At 42.1% G+C, this 24206-nt stretch overlaps 2 protein-coding genes across 3 annotated transcripts in view; one reads left to right on the plus strand and one right to left on the minus strand.

The window, feature by feature from the left end:
- Positions 1 to 5: 5 nt before the first annotated feature.
- Positions 6 to 21066, plus strand: LOC132590611 (V-type proton ATPase subunit D). The gene is made up of 9 exons (XM_060263582.1): positions 6 to 740; positions 10966 to 11083; positions 11239 to 11318; positions 12529 to 12596; positions 13362 to 13406; positions 15981 to 16084; positions 17092 to 17158; positions 18372 to 18450; positions 20432 to 21066. The coding sequence occupies exons 1-9, from the start codon at positions 700 to 702 to the stop codon at positions 20568 to 20570; spliced, it is 741 nt and encodes a 246-aa protein (XP_060119565.1). The 5' UTR covers positions 6 to 699; the 3' UTR covers positions 20571 to 21066.
- Positions 21067 to 21175: 109 nt separating this feature from the next.
- LOC132590610 (protein PALS1) overlaps positions 21176 to 24206 on the minus strand; it is a 136473-nt gene continuing 133442 nt past the window's right edge. For both annotated transcript variants that reach the window (XM_060263579.1, XM_060263580.1), the window contains one exon: positions 21176 to 24136. In XM_060263579.1, coding sequence (XP_060119562.1) covers positions 23960 to 24136 — 177 coding nt within the window. In that variant the 3' untranslated portion in view covers positions 21176 to 23959. The remainder of the gene's footprint in view (positions 24137 to 24206) is intronic.

Genomic DNA, 24206 nt, shown 5'->3' on the forward strand with positions numbered 1-24206 from the left:
TTTTTGGTTACCAAGTTAGGGATCTGCCAGCTTCAGTCCTTTATATGGGAACAGTTGCTATGAACTTGCTTCAGACCAGCACGGCTGTGCCCACCTGAATCTACGCACAGAGACATTAAAATAAAAGAATACAAACTGTTGTATCTGAAGTGCTTTGCTGGCCGAGCCAACATTTTGAGCGGTGTGAAATAACCAAATTCCAGGTGTCTTACTAAAACTCCTGCCTGTCTTACTACAACAGACTAACACAGCTGTCTTCCGGAGTAATGAGCATAGAACGCAGCCTGATCTAGTTCTTGATAAAGATACATTTCAGAATGAGGTTTGTGGCCACAATAGCTACTGCCCGAAGATCAACAAATTAATTAAGGCAGAGGGTTTTGTGAAAGTGACCTCACTTCACTGTCATTTCAGTCAAGCGTTATATTCGTTGCCAGTGTCTTCTGCCGGAAGGCGCTTCTCTTTCTCTTCTTGTCTATGGTGCTTAGCACAGCTGTAGGAGGCTGAGCTGCGCACTCCCCCTCCGCGAAGGAAGGCCCGGGAAGGTTAACATCCGGCAAAGACTCCGCCTTCTCTCTGGGGAATTGGAGGCGGCCCTTGACAACCGGTGCCAATCACGTGACCGAGGCCGGACTGCCAGCTGCCGGGAGAGAAGCGGCGGTGTTTCTTGGGTGCGTTTGTGCCGCCGCTGCCAGCAGGATGTCGGGCAAGGACAGGATCGAGATTTTCCCTTCGCGGATGTGAGTGGCCGTTTCCTTCTCTCCGAGTCCTTCTCAGGGGCTGCCTGGGGTTGTTCCAGACCGCCCTGACTGTTGAGCGCTGGTCCTTTAGGCGTCGAGGACACCAGCAGGTTTCGCTTGTTGTGGGCTCCTTATCCCTCGATATCCTTTTGCCCCCAGGTCGTATTCACTATGGAGGCAGCTTTTGCTGTCTTTGGCAATGCAGTGATGAGCAACACAGGAGGCTTGACTGGTGTTAAGCGACTTCAGTGGACTAGTTGGTCTTTAAGGTGACCTTACCTGCTGCTTTGGACTAAAGGACGGTAGTTGTTCTGGGTAATTTACTCGGTGGTTAAATACCGGAGAGTATGTTCTCTAGAGCTCTCTTTTTAGAAAGAGTACGTCTGTGAATCACGACTTTCTAAACATTTAAAAATATTGTGTTGTAAATGCACATAAAATTCAGTAACAGTCCATCATGAGGTAGACTGCAGAGTGAGGCAGAGGATCGGACACTCCACAGATTCAAAAACTAGCACAGCCAAGGACTTGCTGCCTGGCTTTGGGCATGTTGTTCTGCTTCGGTTGCACATGCCATCTTGTAAACTGAAGTAGCGATGACCTGCCGAGTGAATAAGACATGGAGGCTTATTGTGAACTTCAGTGATTGCATGAGTTACGAAGGGTAATAGTAGTTGGTGTATGCAATTATTACAGAACAACAAGATTGGTTTATTGTTTGTGAGAGATTGAATAAAATGATGATAAAATTCCTTTTGTTATCTTGGGAGGCAGATTCTTACATATCCAACTCATTTGTTCCGAGGTCTGGATCTGATGTAAATGAGGCCTTGTTGGGCCGGGCCATGTTGGGCCAGGCCATGTATATACCTATTTGAGATTTAGGGAGCAGAAATATAAACTTTATAAAGGACACAGACAAATACAATTAATTTTTTTAAAAAAAACTTTAAAACATGCTTAAAACGTTAGCACTCCTTGGTCTAAAAGGTGCTTTCTTTGTATTTCTCCCATGGAATCCAAGGAACTGGGCAAAGGAAGCGCTGGCTCTTTATTTCCTTCCCCGGGAGGGGGAGGAGCCTCAGCCAATAGAAGGAAGAGAAACTTGGCTCAGTAGCTCTGTTGTGCAGTTGAGATAGCCTGGAAAAACAAGCTCTGCCTTCTCCCCTTCCTCACCCTCCCCTTCTTCCCCAAGGGTGGAGGCTCAGCAAATGGAGAAATAGCGATTTTGCTCTGTAGCTCCTGTGTGATTGAGCAAGTCTTGCAAAGCAAGCTGTTATGCAGAAGAAAGCAAGAGAGAGGGAGAAAGAAGCAGATGACAACCAGTTGCTTGAGGGCCTGATGGGAGTCCTCTGGGGACCTGATGTTTGACACCCCTGTAAGTGCTTGTTACTGTCTGGTGTTGCTGTGTTAAATAAAATGTGTGATTCCTATATAGCATCAGGGGGAAGGACCTATATGATTGTGTTGTTGGGAAGTCAACTTGTGGCTGTGTTGCTGATCTTTTGATGGGACTCAGAACTGAACATGCAACTGTTACTAGTGGAGCAGAGCATTTTTTTACCATCACTGACTCCTTTACTAATGTACAAGGCAGGTAACTGCATTTGGGAAGGAAGGACCTTTAGGGTTAAGAAAATGAGGAAGTGTAAAACAAGTAATTTCCAGGCCTAGACAGCAAATGCTTTGTCATGTAGTCACATGTCTTTGACAGTTACAGAACAGGATTATCATCCTTTCAGAACATGAACTTCTTAGAAGTTATTATTTAACCCATTTGTACTAGAGAGAAAAGGTTGCTGAAATGTTCCTCCCTGTGTGAAAACTTGGGATTGTAGTGTTAATTCTCAAATAAAAACTGAAAATAATAAGTTGCTGTGTTTGATTTTTTAAATGAATTCCAAATTGAAGGTAACAGCAAATAATAATATAATTTAAAAATGAAAAGAGAAACTGCGATGTGCCATAGTTCACTGCTTCAGAGAGCTTAGACATGCCTAGATATACAAGACTGATCTGTTAACAACCACACCAAATCCTTCTGTGTCCTAGGTGTCTTTCCTTGGTTCTGTGGAAGGTCATACTTGAGAATGGCAAATACATTTAGCAGGATGTTTGCTTACTCTAATTTGTCAGGTTGCCATTGTTAGTTCTTATGGAATACTTATGCATACACAAAGTCAACCTTGCTGAATGATTACCCATCCACTGATAATATGGTGTATGTGACCTGTGAAAAGCTTAAAGAGTCCTAGAGATGTTAAACATGAAGGTGACCTTCTAATGTTTCTAAGCCAAACCTAGTTCCTCTGATTAATGCCTACATAGCAGAATTATCATTTTGTGACTGGGACTTTGACCTTCCAGTGGTTTTTTATATTCTATTTATCCAATAAACTGTAAAAATAGACAAGGGTGTTTCATCATGAATAGAAAATGCGAGCTTCCTCGAAATGTTTCACCTTTTCCTCTCTCCCTCCCTCAGGTAATCTTGTACAAGGAATTTAGTATTCCTTTTAAATATAATTGCAATGAAAATTGGTAGTTCATAAAACCAATGTATGGATGAAGAATAATTAAAAAAATGTAAGAAGTTATGTTTGCTTCATTCCTTGCCTTGATCTCAAGTGACTTGTGAAGGAACATCTATAGTTTGTGTTTGCTGAATCTGGTCTGACATTCTTGATAGTAAACACAACCATGTTTATTGCAGACACACAGCTCTGCAGAATCTTGTTCCAGCTAGTAAATGAATTAGGTTTCGATATGTAAACAGTGGTACAAGCCAGTTAGTACAGGAAAGCAAAAGCTATCTGAATTTTTACAGTTTGCCCAGCATGTCTAAATGATGCCCTAAATTAATAATGTTAAGGTTTTCTTTGAAGATCAGGGTTGTCATCAGGATCTGTTCAGGTGGGTAGCCATGTTGGTCTGAAGCAGTAGAACAAAGTTTGAGTCCAGTGGCTCCTTTTAGACCAACAAAGTTTTATTCAAAGTAAAAGCTCTCATGTGCAAGCACACTTCTTCAGATACAAACAATGGAATAGAATCTCCTAAAGTCCTACTTATAGGAAAAGAGAGAGTGGGGGGGCTGCCCTTAGGAGGGCCCAAGATGTGGGCTGAAGTAGGATCAGGTGGCTGGTAAACTCAATGAATGGCAGCAAATGAGCATGTAAATACAAGAGCTAACAAGGAGATGCAAGAACAAAGCTGCAGTTCAGCAGCACCTTCAAGACAAACCAAGCTCAACCCCAGGTAAATGAGAGAACAGAGAAGAGAAGGAGAGGGACGGTGGCTCAGTGGTAGAGCATCTGCTTGGGAAGCAGAAGGTCCCAGGTTCAATCCCCGGCATCTCCAAAAAAGGGTCCAGGCAAATGGGTGTGAAAAACCTCAGCTTGAGACCCTGGAGAGCCGCTGCCAGTCTAAGAAGTCAATACTGACTTTGATGGACCAAGGGTCTGATTCAGTATAAGGCAGCTTCATATGTTCATGTGCACACTTCTTCACCTACATTAAAACAGATTTCCTCAAATATTACATGCAGGTGTGTATGGGGGGGTTAGTTGTTGGGAAGAGCTAATTGGAGTCAAGATGCATAAGTATCTGAGCAATAAATACTGCTAAGATTTGAATATGGTCGGATATGTAAATAGCAGCAAACCCGGCATACAGGTCTTCTCCTTCTTGACTTGACTTCGTGAACGAAGATTTAAGAAAGGTGCAGTAGGCCACGTCTGCTGCAGGCTCGCTGGTGGCTGACAAGACCAATGTGGGACAGGCAGGTCCGGCCACAGTGGCTGCAGGGAAAAGTCTGATTTGGGGTTGGTGCTGTAGCAGTGCGATTCTTCCTCAATCTCCTTTTGTCCTCAAGACCAGCTATGCATGCATTCTCAAAGGAAGAGACAGCCTGGTGGATGGTGTGCCTCCATGCTTTGTGATCTGAGGCTAGGTCAGACCACTGGTGATGGTTGATGCAACAGGTACCAAGGGATTTCTTCAAGGAGTCCTTGTACCTCTTCTTTGGTGCCCCTCTATTTCGATGGCCGGTGGAAAGTTCACCATACAGGGCAATCTTGGGAAGGCGGTGGTTTTCCATCCTGGAGATATGCCCTGCCCAGCGCAGCTGCGTCTTCAACAGCAGTGCCTCGATGCTTGTAACCTCTGCCCGTTTGAGGACTTCAGTGTTGGTCACAAAGTCACTCCAGTGGATGTTGAGGATGGTGCGAAGGCAGCGCTGATGAAAGCGCTCAAGGAGTCGCAGGTGATGATGGTATAAAAGCCACGATTCGGAGCTGTAGATGAGGGTTGTCATCACAACCGCTTTATAAACATTGATCTTTGTGCCTTTTTTCAGATGCTTATTGCTCCATACTCTTTTATGCAGTCGGCCAAATGCACGGTTTGCCTTTGCCAGCCTATTGTCAATCTCCTTGTCGATCTTGGCATCTGAGGAGATGATGCACCCCAGGTAGCTGAACTGCTGGACTGTCTTCAAAACTGATTCACCCACAGTGATGCAAGGAGGGTGATAATCTTCCTGGGGTGCAGGCTGGTGGAGAACTTCCGTCTTCTTCAGACTAACTTCTAGGCCGAATAGCTTGGCGGCCTCTGCAAAGCAGGATGTCATATGCTGCAGAGCTGATACCGAGTGGGAGACAAGTGCAGCATCATCAGCAAACAGTAGCTCTCGGATGAGTTTTTCCATTGTCTTGGAGTGGGCCTTTAGTCGCCTCAGGTTGAACAGGCTGCCATCGGTGCGATAGCGGATATAGACACCATCGTCATCATCTAAATCTACTGTGGCTCTTTGAAGCATCATGCTAAAGAAGATCGTAAAGAGAGCCGGCGCGAGAACACAGCCTTGCTTTACACCTGTGCCTATTGGGAAGGGCTCCGAGAGATCGTTGCAGTGTCTGACTTGGCCTCGCTGGTCTTCATGCAGCTGGATGATCATGCTGAGGAACCTTGGGGGACATCCTAAACGTTCCAAGATTTGCCACAGGCCTTTCCTGCTAACGGTATCAAAAGCTTTGGTAAGGTCGACAGAAGTCACATATAGACCCTTGTTCTGTTCCCTGCATTTCTCTTGGAGCTGCCTGAGAACAAATACCATGTCGGTGGTGCTCCTATTAGCTCTGAAGCCACATTGGCTCTCTGGGAGGAGTTCTTCTGCAATGGTGGGCACCAGTCTGTTCAGGAGTATTCTAGCAAGTATTTTGCCTGCGATGGAGAGCAGGGTTATCCCCAGGTAGTTGGAGCAGTCTGACTTTTCCCCTTTGTTCTTGTGTAGAGTAATGATGATTGCATCGTGAAAGTCCCGTGGTAGTTTGCCTTGTTCCCAGCAGGTGACAAGTACTTTGTGAAGTGTGCTATGTAGTACTATGCCCCCATGCTTCCAGATCTCTGGTGGGATTCCGTCAACTCCCGCTGCCTTGCCACTTTTCAGTTGCTTGATGGCTTTAACAGTCTCTTCTAGGGTGGGGATCTCATCCAACTCTGTTTTCACTGGTTGAAGTGGGGTGAGGTGGATTGCTGAATCTTGAACTACACGATTGGCACTGAAGAGAACCTGAAAATACTCCGACCACTGGTTCAGTATGGATGCCTTGTCTGTGAGGAGCACTTGGCCGCCTGCACTACGCAAGGGACTCTGAGCCTGATATGATGGACCATATACTGCCTTCAGAGCTTCGTAGAACCCTCTTAAATCACCAGTGTCTGCACACAGCTGGGTTCTCTCTGCAAGCTTGGTCTACGACTCGTTCTGAATGTCTCAAAGTTTGCGCTGGAGGTTGCTACATGCAGCGCAAAAGATTGCTTTTTTCCCAGGACAGCGCGAAAGATTGCTTTTTTCCCAGGACAGGAGGGCTGAGCAAGATGTGCTTGGTAGGCAGATCTCTTTTTCGCCAGTAGTTCTTGGATCTCTTGATTGTTCTCGTCAAACCAGTCCTTGTTCTTCCTTGTGGAGAACCCGAGGACCTGAGGTCAACAGGATGGTAGTTTTTAGGTGTTCCTAGAGTGCTTCTGGAGAAGGGTCTGTGGGGCAACTGGGTCTGGGGTCCTCAATTCTTGTCTGGAGTTTTGCCTGGAAGGCAGCTTTAACTTCGGCTGACTGAAGGCTGCCAACCTGAAACTTCCTCCGGGGGATACCGCCTCTCCTGGGTGTAGATTTAAAGTGAAGACGGAGATTGCCGCGTACAAGACGATGATCCGTATGACATTCTGCACTGGGCATTACTCGGGTGTGTAACACATCTTGAAGGTCTCTCTGGCGCACCAGAATGTAGTCAATAAGGTGCCAATGCTTGGACCGTGGGTGCATCCAGGTTGTCTTCAGACTGTTCTTCTGCTGGAAGATAGTGTTGGTGATGGTGAGCTGATGCTCCGTGCAGAATTCTAGCAGGAGGCGCCCGTTATCATTGCAGTTGCCAATGCCATGTTTGCCAAGTACTCCTTTCCAGGCTTCCGAGTTTTTACCTACTCTGGCATTGAAGTCGCCAAGGATGATCACCTTGTCCTCTGTAGGGGTCTTCCGTACAAGGTTGTGTAGATCAGCATAGAATTTGTTCTTTTCTGCAGGATCTGCTTGAAGGGTTGGGGCATACACACTGAAGAGTGTTGCATGCTGCTTGTTTTGAAGTGGGAGGCGCATGAACTTGATGCGATCTGAGTGACCTGTTGGCAGGTTTTCAAGTTTAGAGGCAATGGAGTTCCTGACCATGAAGCCAACGCCAGAAAGGCAGCTCTCAGCCTTTGACTTACCTGACCAGTAGAGGGTATAGCCAGCACCGTGTTCTCGAAGACTACCTTCCTCAGGGAAACGGACCTCACTTAGAGCTGCTATGTCGATTTTCAACCTGAGAAGTTCGTGGGCAACTAGAGCAGAGCGTCGTTCAGGGCGACCACTATCTACTGTGTCAAGCATGGTTCTGATGTTCCAACACGCAAGCTTTAGTCTTTGCACACTTTGTGAGGCAGGTGCATGCCTTTTCTTTGTTATTTTTCGACCCCAAGTAAGGATGCCCGTTGACCGGGGCTAGCCAACTGGGGGGGAGGAGACGAGCTTTGTTTAGGCCACCTTTTCTAGGCCCCTCTCCGTACGGAGCAAGCAATGCTGTCCCTAAATAAGGCTGCTTGGTCGTTCAGGGTGCTGCCGAAAAATGATTTCATCTCCGGGTCAGCATCAGGCAACCAATACCCTGAACCGCCTACATGCAGGATCGGGACTGCGGCTTCCAGTGGCATCTTCCACCTGCCGTTTCACCCCTTGCCCATCGCTGCAGGACTTGATATGTTGTGGGTTGTGGATGTGGATACCTTTCAGGCCTGCGCAGAGGAATTTTTAGGTGAAGCGCAGTGTGCGCAGTACTGGCTCCACCCTTTCACCTTGGGGTCATCTGCCATGGCCCAGTACGCCAGGACGCCGGCAGCATATAGGTGGTAGATGTTACATTAACGAGCTCTGTCTGCCCGGGCTTGATGTTAGAATTTTCCTTCTCTTGGCTGGCGAGGTTGGTGAGCCCCGGCTGCCCATCCGGTTATACCGCCGGACATTCGGTCGCACCATGACGTGGCAAACTCTGTGAAAAACGGGGGGGACCAGCGAGAAGGTGTTGCCACGGATGCAGTAATGTAGGAGAGACCATTGCAGTGACCATCTGCCAGGCGTAGCCAGACAGTGACCACGCAGCGTTCACTACACCGGGAGAGGAGAGGCGATGTATTGCGCATACACTTTCCCGGGGGGGGCAGGACACCCAGAGGGAGCCCAGCCCCCCACCCCCCAAGAGGCATACAGGTAATAAAGGAGTTAACAACAGATGTGAGAACCAAGTTTGAGTCCAGTGGCCCCTTTCAGACAAATAAAGTTTAATTTCTGGGTACAAATAAGTACTGAGTGTATAGTATGTGTAGTGAGATAGGAAACTGATATCTCCATCATCCTGAGTGTTTTAATAACTTGTAATTCAGCAATCTGCTGTTTCAGTCTGTTTCTGAAATTCCTTTGCAATAAAACAGCTACTTTGAGGTCTCCCATTGAATTCCCTGGAAGGTTGAAATGGTCTCCCATAGGCTCCTTCAGTTTTGTGATTCTTGATGTCAAATTTGTGTCCATTTATACTTTGGCTTAGGGTTTGACCTGTTCTGTGTAGAGAACTTTTGTGGCTTTAATTTGCTGTCATTCATCAATCTTACTGACCACCTTATCTTATTTCAGTTCAACTTATGCATCTTGGCTCTTCCTAACAGCTGCTTCCACCCCAGGCCTGTAGCCATGGGGGTGGGGGCTCCTGGGACGCTGCCCCCAACTCATGTGCAAGGCCCCCCAACTTCCAAGCCATCTCTGGCTCCCGACTTCCCCATCAAAAATGTGCTACTGCGCAGTTATCATTTGTTTCACCTCCTTCATTATCCTAGCTTCCATTGCATCTAATTGGGCTTGCATTTTCTCTATTGAAGCAGACCTAGCATGAGTTTGTTTCGGGTCTGACATGTAAAAAAATCAAAAATTTTGATCTCACCAAATTAAATTTGAACCATCAGGTTTGATAAAGTGAAGCTTGCCCTTTCCAATGCACTTGATTTCGCTGTCCTCTGAGCCTCCCAGGTTCAGATATTAATGTTTAAAGCTTTTATTTCTCCCAAAATGGCGGTTGCAACTTTTGCTTCACTTTAAAAAAATTTGCTACTGTGCCTCATGCTGCCGTGCCTTGCACTGTCAGCCAGCAGCTGCCCTCTCCCCCTCCCCCTGTGCTTTTGCTCACTCTGTGACAACTGCTGCTGTTCCTTGTATTGCCAGCTGCTCTCTCCTACTCCCATCCTGAGCTGACTTGCACTCGCCTGTGGTTGTGGGTTCCAGGCACTCAGTGGCCTGCACAGCCGGGCAGGTGCTCCATGCCAGCGGAGATTGGGAGAGGAAGTGGGCTGCTATCTGCCTGCCTGCCAAAAGAGGAAGTGGCTGCAGCACAATTGATAGAAAGGAACCCCCCCCAGGCAGGCAGGGCAGGTGGTGGCTCAGCTCAGCTTTCCCTTTTGCAAGCAACTGTTTCTCACTACTGCCTTGTGGTGGGAGGGGGCACATAACCTCACCCGCTTCTCTCCTTGCCCTCATGCTCTTCTGTCCCCTTCTTTGCAGCCATTTGAGCACACACACTAGGCTAGGAAGAGTGTGCCACCACCACCCCAACTCTTGCCACGGCTTCTGCTGCTGCCAAGCTGGGTGGACAAGCAGCAGTGGCAGGGCTGGCCCTTTCCTTGGCCTGGAGGAGCCATAGTCATGGCTGACCAGCCAGGGAAAAGGGGTGCAGGCATTGGGAGTCCAGTGAAGAGTGGTAGCAGCATAGGGTCAGCTGGATGAAGTACCAGGCAGGTGGAACATGCACATGGTCTTAAAGTCCATGGATTGCAGACAAGGAGGGCATGTTCAGAATTTTCTGTTTTTTGGGGGGAAAAAAATATGTAAGAGCAGAATCCTGCCATTTAATACAGGGTTCCTGCTGGCCCTGCCATTCTAGATTGGGGGCTTTTGAAAAATTTGAGTGCTCCCTAAATTTTTAAAAAGCCCTCCGACCTAAGAAATCCTGGCTATGCCCCTGCCCCACCCTCTTTTTCTGTAAGTAGGACTTGCGGAGATTCTATTCCATTGTTTCTATCTAAAGAAGTTGCTGGCGCACGAAAGCTTATACTTTGAATAAAACTTTGTTGGTCTTAAAGGTGCCACTGGACTTGAACATAGTTCTACCAGGATCTGTGCTTACAAATGTCCAATTGGCAAAAGTTGCCTAAGGGAGCAATCCTAAGCAGATCTACTAGGAAGTAAGTCCCACATTATTCCATGAGGCTTACTCCCAATAAAGTGTTTTTAGGATTGCAGCCTAAGTCAAATGTACAGTTATATTTGTGGAATGGATTGTATGTAGAGTCTGACCATATGGTAAGGCAACTGTTGTGTCTTCCCTGCAATGATTGGAAGATAGAGAGAGTGAGGATATCAAATCTGTTTCATTGTATAACCGTTTGCAAGCAGCCATCAAATGGTAAACGTGTTTTACCACCATAAATCTTTATCATGTTTCTTAACTATATATTCAGGTTCTTTGAGCCAAAGAAAACTGATGAGTTTCACTTCTTTCGGGAATGTATATTTCCCCATTTCAGAAACATTTTTGTCTTTTATTGATAGCATGAAGTGATAGGATCAATTGTCCTTTTCTGAATTTGGCAGGGCTCAGACCATCATGAAGGCCCGTTTGAAAGGAGCCCAGACAGGCAGAAACCTCTTGAAGAAAAAGTCTGATGCTCTTACTTTGCGATTCCGGCAGATACTAAAGAAAATTATTGAGGTAAGTGAATAGTCTTTTAATGTGTTTCCATTAGTAGGAACATTTTAGCTTTATCAAATAAGGCAATTTGTGCCTGTCTTGATACAGTAAGTTTTGGTTTACTTTTCTTCATTATTGGTTGTAGCCTCCATGTTGGTATCTTGTTGCAATTGCAGACAAAGATGTTGATGGGTGAGGTGATGAGAGAAGCAGCTTTCTCATTGGCTGAGGCAAAATTCACAGCTGGAGATTTCAGGTAAGGCTTATAAATGTAGTTTTGGGAGTATCTGTTCTGCAAGGAAGGTAGAATAACTAGTGAACTATTGATTTTTCAAATCTATTCTGTTTATGGAGAAGAAATTGGAAGAGGATAATTCTGTAAGAAGAAAAAGCATTTGAACAGGGTTTGCAAAAATAAATAGAGAGAAGGCTGGGGTGGGGTTAAACTTTCAAAACTATTTTCTTACAGAAGAAGCAAGTTCTCAAGGAATTTCTATTACATTTACACATTAAAAGGGTAGCACAACATCTTTAAATACTGTACAGCGCTTGAGATGTCGGCTTAGTCCCACATCCGAAAAAGCAGTTCTTCCTGCTTTTATGTTTTGTAGTATAGTACTAACAACTGCAATGCAGATAGGAAGATACAAAAACATTTCATTGAATTATAGATTTTCTCTTTGCTTTGTTAATCTGTTTGAGGTATTGATGTGTTTTCCCACTGTTGATTTTATGTATAGGCTTGCTTTGATTTATTGAAACCTGTGGTGGCTGATAAGAAATCGTTCTGTGAGCAGAAGACTCAACCTTTTGGCAAGGGTTGACCAAAGAATTACTGTGTCTGGAGCAATGTTTCTGTGTTCTGTAATGAAAATACAGGCTGAGATAATGTCCACTGCATAATTTACTCAGATTCTAAACTTTTAACTGTTAGATATATTAGGACAAAAGATGCATGGAGAGATTTTATGTAGGTAGTTAATCTTATGTTAGCGTTTTATCAGTTTTATTCTGCTGCTGAATAGGCTATGGGCTGTTGTAAAGGCTGACTATATTACGTACTATACTGAGAAAGGTTGTGCTTAGAAGATGTAACAACTTAGTTGGTTTATTTTAATTAATCTCTACAGCCCTCATGTGTTGGGATTGGAAGTTCCCATGCATTTGAGAATTATGCAAGTTTCTTAAAGTAACCAGCTTGTTTGCATAGTTACCTGTAAGATACTAGTTATTTTTGAAAGCTAGTTTTACATGACACGTTTGAAAAACACCCTAGCCTTTCCACCCAGCAAATGTTGGTTGTGCCTCTAAATTAATATCTGAGCTTGGTTTTAAGTGTTTGAAATTGTATATACTGATTTGTTAGCACTAAAGCTGATGGTTGAGTAAATGTTTGACTATTACTTGATTGTCACAGAAGTGATGTCATATGATAATTGCAAAATGAAAATCTTTTGTTTCTGCAGTACTACAGTGATTCAGAATGTGAACAAAGCTCAAGTCAAGATCAGAGCCAAGAAAGACAATGTAGCAGGTGATCAAACTGTAGACTTATTTCTTTCCTAAGACCATCAGGATGTACACAGTGTGTTCTTGAAAAAGGATGCATCTACTCTTGCACAGGATAATCTCCTTACAGATGTGCTTTTTGAATACAATGAAGAACTGGCTAGGGTCTAAAAACTGTTGAGACTAATAGAATGCCATCCCAGTTAGAGTTGAAATGAATGGCCTTAGAAAGTTGTAACTTTGGTTAAGATGGCAATATAAGTATATGATCATTGTTTTTCTCCTAATCAGAGGTCATTCAGGTCTGCTTCTGCAATGTTGTAGAACATGTTCTTATGAATGGAACAGTATAGTCTGGCATGATTCCCAGACTTTCCTAACAGAACAGAACACAGATTAGAACAATGGTGTCTCGTCATGTACCTAATACTCCCAAAATTGTACTAGATACAGATTGTGTGGTGCATATATGTGAAGCAAACTTTCATCAGTACTGTTGTAGAATTTTGGGTTTTGAAACAGAATATTGAAAAGTGCCCGAGCTCACAGTATTTCCAGCTAGGGCCTGTCAGTGATCAGGGTGGTCCAAAACTGCATCCTTTGCTGTAGCATTCCTCCATGTAGCTATGTGTGCAACCCATCACAGGTTTATGCCTTCAAATAGCTGTTGGCTCTGAGTCAAAAGAACAAATGTTTAAACTCCTAAAGGATCCAGTTTCAGGAGTCATGAGAGAAAACTGGGTTGATGCTATAAAAGATTTTTATATAAAGTGTTGTCTGTCTTTTACAGGTGTGACCCTGCCAGTTTTTGAGCATTATCAAGAAGGAGGAGATAGTAAGTAAGAAGTTATGCCCTTCCCCCCCGCCAATCCTCAAGAAATCTCTGTGTTGTTTGTAAAGCAATATTGAATTGGGAGTCTTGGAAGCTATATTTTTTCCATTGTAGCCTCCAGGAAAAATGACAATAAACTGTTTGGGCTTTTTATTACTTCCCTGTTCATCAGTTCTGACCCAGTGGGTTGCTTTTAGCTGCTGGAGGAAAGAGTAACAGGTGAAAGCAGGCAGGACATGTTTGAGATTTAGGCACCAGCCTTGAGCACCTGATACTTTTAGATGCAATCCAGAGTTTTTGAAATGAATAAAAAACTCTTCTGTTTACTTCAGTGGCTAGCACTCTTTGACACTACTTGTATTTTCCATATCATATCACTTTATAATCTTATTGCCTAATAGTGAAGTGTGGCCCACTTCTGCAGACACCTGAATTTGTGGATCAGGGCCACAAAGCAAGAAATCATAGTTTTGCAAACTTGGGGGGACCCCCCCAGGTTTGCAGAAAAATTCAAATGCAATTTAAAAATGCACTGAGGGGTTAATCCCCTTCAAGTAAAGCAGCATTGTCTGCACAACTCAGAGAATGCACCCTACCTCCTCCTTCTATATCAGGCAGCAAGGAGGAGGACAACAACAACCACCGGTGGGAAGAGAGGAACCCTGAGTGGGCCTGGTGGTAGAGGCTGGGAGCTGGACTGGGCTTGCCAGCAGCTGTGGAGGAAGAGAGGAACTGTTGGCGAATCTGGTGGCAGAGGCTGGGAGCCATGCCAGGCCCTAGGGCAGCAGTGGGAGAGAATTATGGTCAGAGGGGAAAGGGATTCCTGTGAGTATTGCATGACCACTGGAGAGGACGCGAAAATCCTTCTAGAATTAGCTTTGAAGTACCGATCGGAACTGGCGCAGGTGCACTATATCCCATCGGTGTGAAGCACAGAGACCACGAAGAAGATCTTTTGCTTCCGTTTTGCAGAAAATCTGTTGCTACGTAACCATAACAATTTGGCTAGCATTCTATGCTTGGTTTCTGTGAGAAAAAGGCAAGGGGAGAGGGTGGGGTCCGTTGTGGGACTGTTTTGGTCTTTGAGAGAGGACTCATTGGACCCAGAGTTGGGAACACCCACTGGGCAACTTGATGTCACCTAGACTGTGTGACTCACTCAGGCCTGGCTGCTTGCTACTGTTCAGCAGCAGCCACCCCACAAAAAGAATGTAGTAGAATTATTAGAGTTTCAGACTGGGACTTCAAATCCCCATTCTGCCCTGGAAACTCACTGGATGACCTTGGGCCAGTTACACACTCTCAACCCAACCTGTCTCACTCGATTGTCGTGAGGATAAAATAAGGAAGAGAATGATGTAAGTTGTCTTGAGTCCTCATTGTGGGACATAAACCAAGTAAATAAATGTTAAGGAATTTGGGTATAAGAACCTTTCCTAGGACTCCCATCCCACTGGGCTCGACAAAGATTTTTAATTTTGAAACTGGTAGGACCCCTATAATTTGAGAAAGAGAGAAACCTGTTCCAGAGTATTCATGATTTATTGGAAAAAAACCATACTGCACATTTTCAAGCAGTATTGCAAGAACCAATTTCAATAGTCAGAAAAGACAAACCAATACTTATAGTGCACTTATTTATTTAGGAATCCATTCTGGCCACTTCTGGCAAGACCTAATCACAGTGTTGGCACAGGGTGTCCTTAGAATTTGAAACACTGGTGTTAAATACCTTTAGAATGCAGCTTTGCTGTCAATCGAGAAATCAAGGGGTCCTGATGAAACCAGACCCTTTTCTTTTCTGATCAGAAAATTCTGCATCAGTAAGTTAAAACAACCTTCCTGTCAAGACAAGGGCTTGGTGCCGCAGATAAGAGAATCTAGATGTTTTGACTTGACACTGATACTCAGAAATGTAAATCGTTCTTTTTACCGCATAGTTCAGTGTCAGTTAGAAGAGTATCCTGCAATGCCTTATGGGAGAAAACCAAATGTAGAGGCCTAGGCAAATTCAGGCTGCTGTATGGAACTGTCCTGTTTCGCCTATAATTCCACCACAGTAAATAAGATGGGTGGCAGATAAAAGTACATTGCATGGATAGGTGTGAAGGAGAGAAGGAAGTAGGGAAAAATTAGGATACAGAAATTGCCATGGTAAGGAAAAGAGGAGATAGTGTGGGACAAAGTGAGGTGCCCCCTTCAAGTAATTGCAGGTTTCTTCCTGTAACTGGGCCACAGTTTTCCTGAGGAGAGGCTGCCGGGGGGGAGGGAAAGAAAAAAACTGAAGGGGTGTGTGTGTGTGTGATAAAGGTAGGTTAGCTGGTGGGTGGAGAGTACAAAGCATGAAAAGCGGTGACGCTATAGGGGCTTTCAGTAAAGAAAAAGGATGTATTGAGGGAAGATAAAATGAGATGCCCCTGTAAATCTTTGCAGTCCCCCGTGTTTTAGAAGAGAAAGCTGAAATGAGTGGCTTGGCATTTCTTTAATGCTTAGAACCAGCCACCTCTATGTGATGCCTTCTGGTGATCTAAATCTGGTAGTATTTTTAATGCTACTATTTTTACTGAATTGCTTCAGGTTATGAGCTGACTGGTTTAGCCAGAGGTGGGGAACAACTGGCAAAACTGAAAAGAAACTACGCCAAAGCTGTAGAGCTCCTTGTAGAACTGGCCTCGCTGCAGGTAGGTGGCAACACAAGACCATCAGAAGGATTTTTGGTAGCAATGCATTTTAGGGCATCAACCAAAGAACTTAGGAACTGCACCACAGTATAATTTTAATGAGGTTCTACAGTATCTGTTCCCTTTTCTGACCCTTTTACTTGCAGTTCGTTTTACAGAATGATTAGCAAGCACATGATGTAATGACCTTGCAGTTCTGGGTCTGGTTGGTGCCTAGATGTGATGTCCGTGGGAATGCCATGTGTGGCACCTTGACTTCCAGGGTGGAAGAAAGGCAGGATATAAACAAAGTAAAAGCTGCAGCTAAAATGTACCACAAGGGCATGTATGCTGTTTTTCAGACAACTCACTGTGTGGCATGCTACAGGCTATCTGAGGGGCTGTGGCAACTATATGCTGGCATGGTTATGTTATGGGAAAAATAGACTGGCTCTGCTGCAGCCTTAGATTTGACTTCCAAAGCAGGCATTGTCTTACAAGTAAAGCATCCCACTTTGTTTTAGCAGGCTGCTGCTGCAACCTAATTACATTCATCTGTAGGGTGTGCCTATCAGCTAGCGCAGCACTGAGCTCAGTTTTGCATTCACATAAATAGACATGTTACAAAACCTTCCTACACCCCTCCTGAGCCATTGTTGCTTCAGATCAGGTATTCCATCCCAATTCTAGCATAATTGTGCAAGGCAGCACTGGGAATAGATAGTGGGAATCTGGTGAGGCCATTTCTATCCTGGTCCAGTGCCACCCCATACAAGTCTTGTGCTGATAAGGTTGTGCCAGGAAGCTTGAAGACTGAATTTCGAGTTAATACTCTGTTTTAGGAAGCTTCCCTGTGAAATACCATCTGAATTATTCGACGCCCATCCTCCAATCATGCCAATGTGACTGTATCTTTTGGGTAATGAAATCCCCAAAGATTTATGCCAACACGGCTTTAAGTCTTGGATTGAGATCCTGAAACCCAACTTGTCATGAATAATTTGTCATTTTTCTGATGCATCTCGTAGACTTCATTTGTTACATTGGATGAAGCCATCAAGATAACAAACAGGCGTGTGAATGCTATTGAACATGGTAAGTGAATGGGGACGGTGCTTAAATGCTGTTCCACATGAGTTGGCAATGTTAGGTAGGCTCAGGCAATATGGAGAGCAACAGGATTACTGTAGAAATAGTCTCCATTTACTTTGTGGTCTGTAATGTGTATTTTAATACCATCACTTGTAGTGATGAAGAGGGCATATTTGGGGGTCCCACTTCACAACAAGATCTTGGGGGAAGATTAGGAATCTAAAAAGAGCTTGTGTTAGGAATAAGTAATCCTTACCACAAGTACTTTAGGCTATTGTATAGTCCACTTCTCAGATTTCTCATTGTAATCATTAGTGGGAAACCTACTCTTTGAGCAGGGCATCTGAGATTTGATAGCTAGACAAAAGGACTTTGACAGTTGAAGTTCAGTGCTTTCTTTCTATAGATGTTATAGAAAACTAAAGACTCCCAGAGCCAAGCAATATTCTGTGGCAGCACACCCTCTTGATTTCAGTGAGATTGTGGCCCATTACCAGGAACAAAAAATGATTTGGAATTCACACATCTTGGGAGTGGTAAATGCATGTTACAACTGTCTGCTTGGGTGCAGCTCAGTTGTCCTCCTAGATTATCATATTTTGCTGTGACATGCTTGTGGTGTCACATACTGGCCAGTGATATGACCCTATGGTGTAATTATGAAGTGTCACAGAGTTAACTACATTATGAAATAACAGGAACTCCCATTCTAAGATCCTTATGCTGGTGCCACTGAGAGATATTTTAAGACTTCTCTTTTAACTACACCAGAGGTCTCAGTAGTATAATATTTCACTGGGGTTTATGCTTGGGGCTGGAAGGGTTTAAGAAGCTGATTGAGTCCTGCTCCATCCGTGGCATGTCCCTGAGATTACCCAGTTCTATACCAGTCTAGCAGGTACATTGGTGGGTGCCAGCACAATGCTGTCCAGGCTTGTTGCTGATACACCTTCAGAATACTCTGATGAAGGGCTTAGTTGCTATGCTAAGCTTGTTCTGGTGAGGGCTTAGGATGGGGTTCTTGATTAGTAACAGCAGAAAGTTTTTATTCTAGTGAGATAAAACCATATCTATGTGAACATGTTTGAAGTCAGAATGCAAAGCTATTAGGATTCTAACAAAAAGTTGTTTTCATCAGTACATTTTTTATGTGTTACTCACCAGGATAACATTTTGCATGACTACATAAATCATGTTTGTTAATTTATTTTCATAGTGATCATTCCCAGGATTGAACGTACACTTTCTTATATAATCACTGAGCTGGATGAGAGGGAGCGGGAAGAATTCTACAGGTGAGTTGGCAGTCTTTTCATTCAAAAAGATTGAACCTGTATTTGTATCCAGTCTTATGAACATTTTAAGTCTGGTTTGTTAACAATCGGAATTTCCTCAAGAACACAGTGAAATCTGTAATAATGAAAGAGTAATTTGATTCTAGGAAGTACTGCTGAACTGTACTACTACTTTTAAAGAGTGTGCTAGCTGCATTTTTCAAGTGGTCCCTCTTAAGCATCCACAGATACAGGTTTATGTAGAGAAGTATTAGTGTGAACAGGGTTATAGATGAACATTATCCAACAGTAGCTGACACCAGTTATTATGGTCTTGGAGATCATTAAAGATTGTTGGCTGTATCAATTTGCATCCTGGTTCACCCTGCTTCTTCTTTACATGATCCTGTACCAGTGAGACTGTCTGTAGGAAGATTCAGTGAAGTAGCTGGCTAGCCACTCCAAAGCCTTGAAACAGCTAAATTGGGTGTTTGGTGGTATATGCAAATAATTCCTGACTCATTTAGCCCCCTAGTCAGTACTGTTTTGCCAAGTGGTTAGCTAATTTTTAAAAGGTTATTGATTGGCAAAGTCTGGCATGTGTGGTGCAGAATGGTAGTTAACAATATTGAGTAAGAGCTCTGGTTTGTTGAAGGTATTAAAATAACAATGGTTTGAAACTTTACTGGCCAATCCTGTGAGTTGTTGTGGGGAGACACCAGCTTGTGCGTAACCCTGCCATTCAATAAATACTAAGGCCAGCACTTACCGTATTAGATTTGGCTAGATGACATCACCACTGAAGGCAAACTTAGTTATGAACAGAGTAGGAGTCAAGTAGCACCTTTAAGACCCAACGAAGTTTTATTCAGAATGTAAGCTTTTGTATGCATGCACACTTCTTCAGACGAGGAGATGGGGTAGTGAGCTGAAATACATATACCTGGTGGGTTAAGAGTGTAAACTGATACAAAGTTAGGATCAGATGGCAAAATAGTGTGATAAATTGGAAGACCATTTGGTCTGTATAGCATTTGCATGGGAAACCAATAAAAGGTAATAGAAGTTGCCTGTTAATTGCTTTTGCTACAAGTCTAGGAAAAACAAAAAGACATGTATTTCCTAGTGATGTTCTTGTCCACCTAACTGTTAAAAAGTAAATCAAACTTTAAGAATGGCGTAGTGGTGTGCAGGAAGGAGTATAAGGCTCTTGATAAAGTTTGGGTTGCTGTGGACAGCCCTGAAACACACATAAAAGTATAGTCGACAAACGCGTTGAGGAGGAAAGTGTTATTCTTTGGATCCTATTCTGTCTGGAGATATCTATTGAACACGGAGACACTCCCTTCTTGTTTACAGTCAGTGGGGTATTATGGATTGATTTCAGCAAAAAAATGAGACTTACCTGTATGGAACATTGAGTGGATATGAGTGGAGAGAGTCTCAAAGGAATTACTCTGGAACAAATTTGATTACCTAACTGACTGTTTTTCCACACACCTTTAGTATTGCAGTATTGTTGTTTGCCTTTAAGAATAGACTATATTGATTTTATTTACCCTTAGAGCTATAAAATTCTATTGGAAAACTTCTATAGCTTGGAAAGTGTTTTGCTGTTGTATATTTTATCATTTGAAAAAATCAGCTGAATGGGCGGGGGAGCTTTTTTCAGGAGAGTAAATGTTCATAAAACATTCAGCTATTCTCCTGTTTTAGCTCACTACTCAGTTGCTGGAGCTTCAGACCATTTTTGTTGTAACGTATCAATGGCAATAGAAAAGACAATAATGGGCTTTTATGAATTATAGTTTTATTACTCATGCATCACAGGTGAAATAGATTGAGAGCTGGTTTTGAAATATTTCAATTTCTATATGGTATTATTTTAAACTCAAAACATTTTCTAAGAATTGTTTTAAAGTTGGGCATATTCTGCATAAAAGCCAGTAGTGAATGTTCGTATGTACCAGAAAGATCAATTATATGAATTATTTATTCTAAGGTTAAAAAAGATCCAGGAAAAGAAAAAAATAATAAAAGAGAAGAATGAAAAAGAACAAGAGTTACGAAGGGCTGCTGGAGAGCATGAACCTGCCAATTTGCTTGCAGAAGACAAGGATGAAGATCTTCTATTTGAATAGCTGTGAACATCTGTGCTGAAGCAAGAGCAGTGATTCACTGAGATACGGTTCCAGACCTGCAGTGATGCTTATTTATGATGTGGTTCTTCATTTGGTGTATTACTCTGTGATCTAGACTCTGGATTTAATCTAAGGGTTCTTCTATTATGGAAAACAGCTCATGTTTGATCACTGAATATGTGCATGAAGCAGAATCATTTCCAATTCAATTTATCCAACCATTTCATTTCTTTGGCCACAGAAGAATTGGAACCTTTGCTTCTGCAGTGCTTTCAGCTATTCTTAGACTCCACTAGAAGTGCTTGTACACCTGCTTTGTGTTCACAGTCAAAATCAGGTACTGCAGCCTTGCAACCCTATTAAATACCAGTTATAGCTGCATCTTTTGTTACAATTTATCTTTCTTGTAAGGAAGGTCCTACTTTGGTTTCATGTTGTAGCTGTGTTGTAGCCATTTGCCTCTGCTGCAGGATCAGTAAAGGAAGCAGTGTCTAAACAGTTGTATGCATCATTTGTCGCCACTGGCTGGTACAATGACCACAGCAATACAGATACATACTTTGGAGTAATCCTAGTACAAGGGAAAACACATTTAGCATAACAGATAAAGTTACAGTGATTTATTTGATGCTGAGAAATATTTTACATCTTTACATTAGTGTGCAGTTCTTAACATCTCAAAATAGAGTACGTGGTATCAAGCTACAACCTAGGGCTACCATAAGTCAAGTTTTTATGCCTTTTGTTAAGTCATCCTATTTAAACACAATTACATTCATGTATTGTCAACAGAGACCCATTAGCAAAGGAAGTAATCTATCTAGAACAAAGTTTTACCAACTTTTTTGCTCTTTGTGATGTGGAATACCATAGGGCATAGGAACACATTTCTTATTTACTTCCCTTATACAAGCACATTCTTCTCCCATGACAAGGTAAGAAAACACTCTTTTATCATGTACACTTCAGCAGAAGGATTGATGCATTTTGATTCAATTATATTGGTCTTCCTTAAGACTTCACTGCAGCCTACCAGTGTTGCACTTCTATAACCTGAGCTCAATATGAATGTTTAGGCCAAACAAAGGCAAAGAACAGCAAATACACTTTGTAGTTTGTTCATTCAAAGACTATATTCCAATTAAATTTTAAACCATATCAAGAATTCAAAAAACAGTAATCAAAGAAATAAAATGAGTTTTATTGCTTAACATACTGATGGTGTGGGATACCAATTGCAGCATTTTACCTTTGATTACAATCAAGATTTAAGTGATAATGTCACATTTAACCTACAATATCAAAAAAGTTTTCAGATTTTTTTTTCTCAAGGCTACTGAAGTAATTAGAAATTTATATCTCACGAATTAGAACTATGCCTCTTAAATGAGGGACAACCAATACTTCGTAATTCTAAGGAAATGATAAGAAATATAACATTTTGCACCCTGACTAGGCATTCCCTTGTGCACAAATTCCACTAACGTTAAATACACATTTTCATGTCTGTATTAATTTTAACCATGATTAATCTCTAATCAGAAAAAGGTTGTAATCAGTTTCAAATGTCAGTTCATAGACTTGCCTTACCTATTGTTTAGGGAATGATATGGTTAAGCCCCCACAGCCCATTCCTGATTTTTAAATTATATCTGCACTGGCCCACGATGTCTTAATGCTCATGACTAAAGAAACCCCACACCAACATGCTCCTCTTTTCACCTGGCATTCCAAGCAAACAATTACTTGCAGGCTTTCTAGTGACACAGCTTATTCTATATTATTTCTTTCTCCTACCCAAAAGGCTTTATTGGATGGAGGCACATCTGAGTGATTTTGTGATCTCTCTATAAATTTGTTGCAGTGTAAAAACTTTTTGTGTATAGCATACACAGGAGTAGAGCCTCTGGGTTCTCCTAAATTTCTCTTCCTTCTCCTCTACAGTGAGGGCATAGCTTCATTTATGAAATTCTTCCAATCCATTTAAGTAAAAATGAAGCTTTTCACATACTCCATGCACCAATGAATAATATGTTCAGCTGTGAAAATGAAAAGTTATCAATCTTGTAAATTTGTTCAATTGAACCTTTTACAAAAAAAAAAATGAAATATGGAAAGACAACTAAATCCTTCACTATTCTATTCATATATGTTGAAGTACTTCCAGTGTATGACTGTATAGAAAAAAATAAGCTATGACTGAAAAGAAAACTATTAATATTCACATTCAAGGATGCCACCAAAAAAGCAACAAAAGTAGTAAAATTCAAAAAGCAAGCTACACTTGGCAGATGTTTTATAAATGTAATCAACATAATATTGGGACCTTCAAAGGTATTTTCAATTGCACGTAGAGATATGCTGGTTCTACAAAAGAGAATATGCCAAATTTTTAATTTAGCCATTCACATTCTCTCACTATTAATTTTATTTTACAGTACCAAGGGTAATAACTTGATTTAAATAACTCCAATTAGCTACCTATATGACAAACAGCCATGAGACATTTTGTAACTGGGTAAAAAAAATACAAGAATATATTCTGATGTTTATCATCCCAAAGTCTGTTTTCTTGGTTATAAAAGACATTTTACATTATAAGGAAGCAAATCCTTTTTTTAAAAATCCATATAAGAATGTCTATTTTCATAAAAATATAACCTTTCTTTCCCTTCTAAATTTTTCTACAGGGATAACAGTGGCTGCCAACCAGTAAGTTTAAAAATATCACATCTAAAATATCAGCTTATATATAGAATTCATGTCCTGTGAGATTTAGGGCTATTTAATAAGTCATCAAATCTGATTTACAAAATAATTCAAGACAAAAAAGTTGAAATATTTACATTATACATATTTTCTGTTCAAAACTGCAGTGCTATCAAGATAATGGAATGTTTTATCAGTAACAAATTCAAGCCTAGCAGGGCAACCCCAGATCAAAGTGGCCCCTTTATACCACTGAAAGAGAATTCAGATTAATTCCTCTATTCAAATTCTGTAAAGGTATGTTTGCAAACTACAAGCATGTCCACAAGACAATTAAGTTAACAGTGTTAAATAATAACCAATACTTATAACAATCAGGGGATTGTACATATATAAAACTTGCTTTAACTGTCAATTTTGAAGAAAAATTCTAAACAGAAAATGTAATTTAAAGCAGCTGCTTGAAAAGCTAACTCAAATGATTTTTAAAAAGGTAGTGGCTTGTTCAGTGTCCATGTCTGCTCAAAAGATGGTGAAAGTTCTTATATCCTAAATTGCACCAGAACTGTTCTGTTTGCTTGATTTCTTTGCACTGACCATCACATACCCAGAGGGAAAGAGCTTAACCCGTTATCAAACATCAGAGATGAGCCAGTCTTCTCTTGGCCAAAGACTTCTTTTTATCGTAGCCAGGAGGATGGGACCCACTGAGGTTCTGTATCAAGTTTGTTGATTAAACGAAGTAGTTCTTGATATGCTTTATCAATATCAGAGTTAACAATTGCAGTATCAAAGTAATGGCCATTATTTTGTTCCATCTCTCTGGTTTTTTCTATGATTTCTCGTAATTCTTCAGGCTGAAAGTGGACAGAAGTAAATACGCTCTTTCAGTGACAATTTAGGGATCCCACATCATAAACACATACA

This window comes from Heteronotia binoei, unplaced genomic scaffold, assembly GCF_032191835.1.
Source record: "Heteronotia binoei isolate CCM8104 ecotype False Entrance Well unplaced genomic scaffold, APGP_CSIRO_Hbin_v1 ptg000334l, whole genome shotgun sequence".
Lineage (NCBI taxonomy): Eukaryota > Metazoa > Chordata > Lepidosauria > Squamata > Gekkonidae > Heteronotia > Heteronotia binoei.

Bases quoted from the DNA above. Each gene is read 5' to 3' on its own strand.
- LOC132590611 (XM_060263582.1), top strand. From the start codon at position 700: ATGTCGGGCAAGGACAGGATCGAGATTTTCCCTTCGCGGAT. The intron at 11,319-12,528 runs GTAAGGCTTATA...TTGTTTCTGCAG, and splicing joins TTCACAGCTGGAGATTTCAG to TACTACAGTGATTCAGAATG. The intron at 18,451-20,431 runs GTGAGTTGGCAG...ATTTATTCTAAG, and splicing joins GAGCGGGAAGAATTCTACAG to GTTAAAAAAGATCCAGGAAA.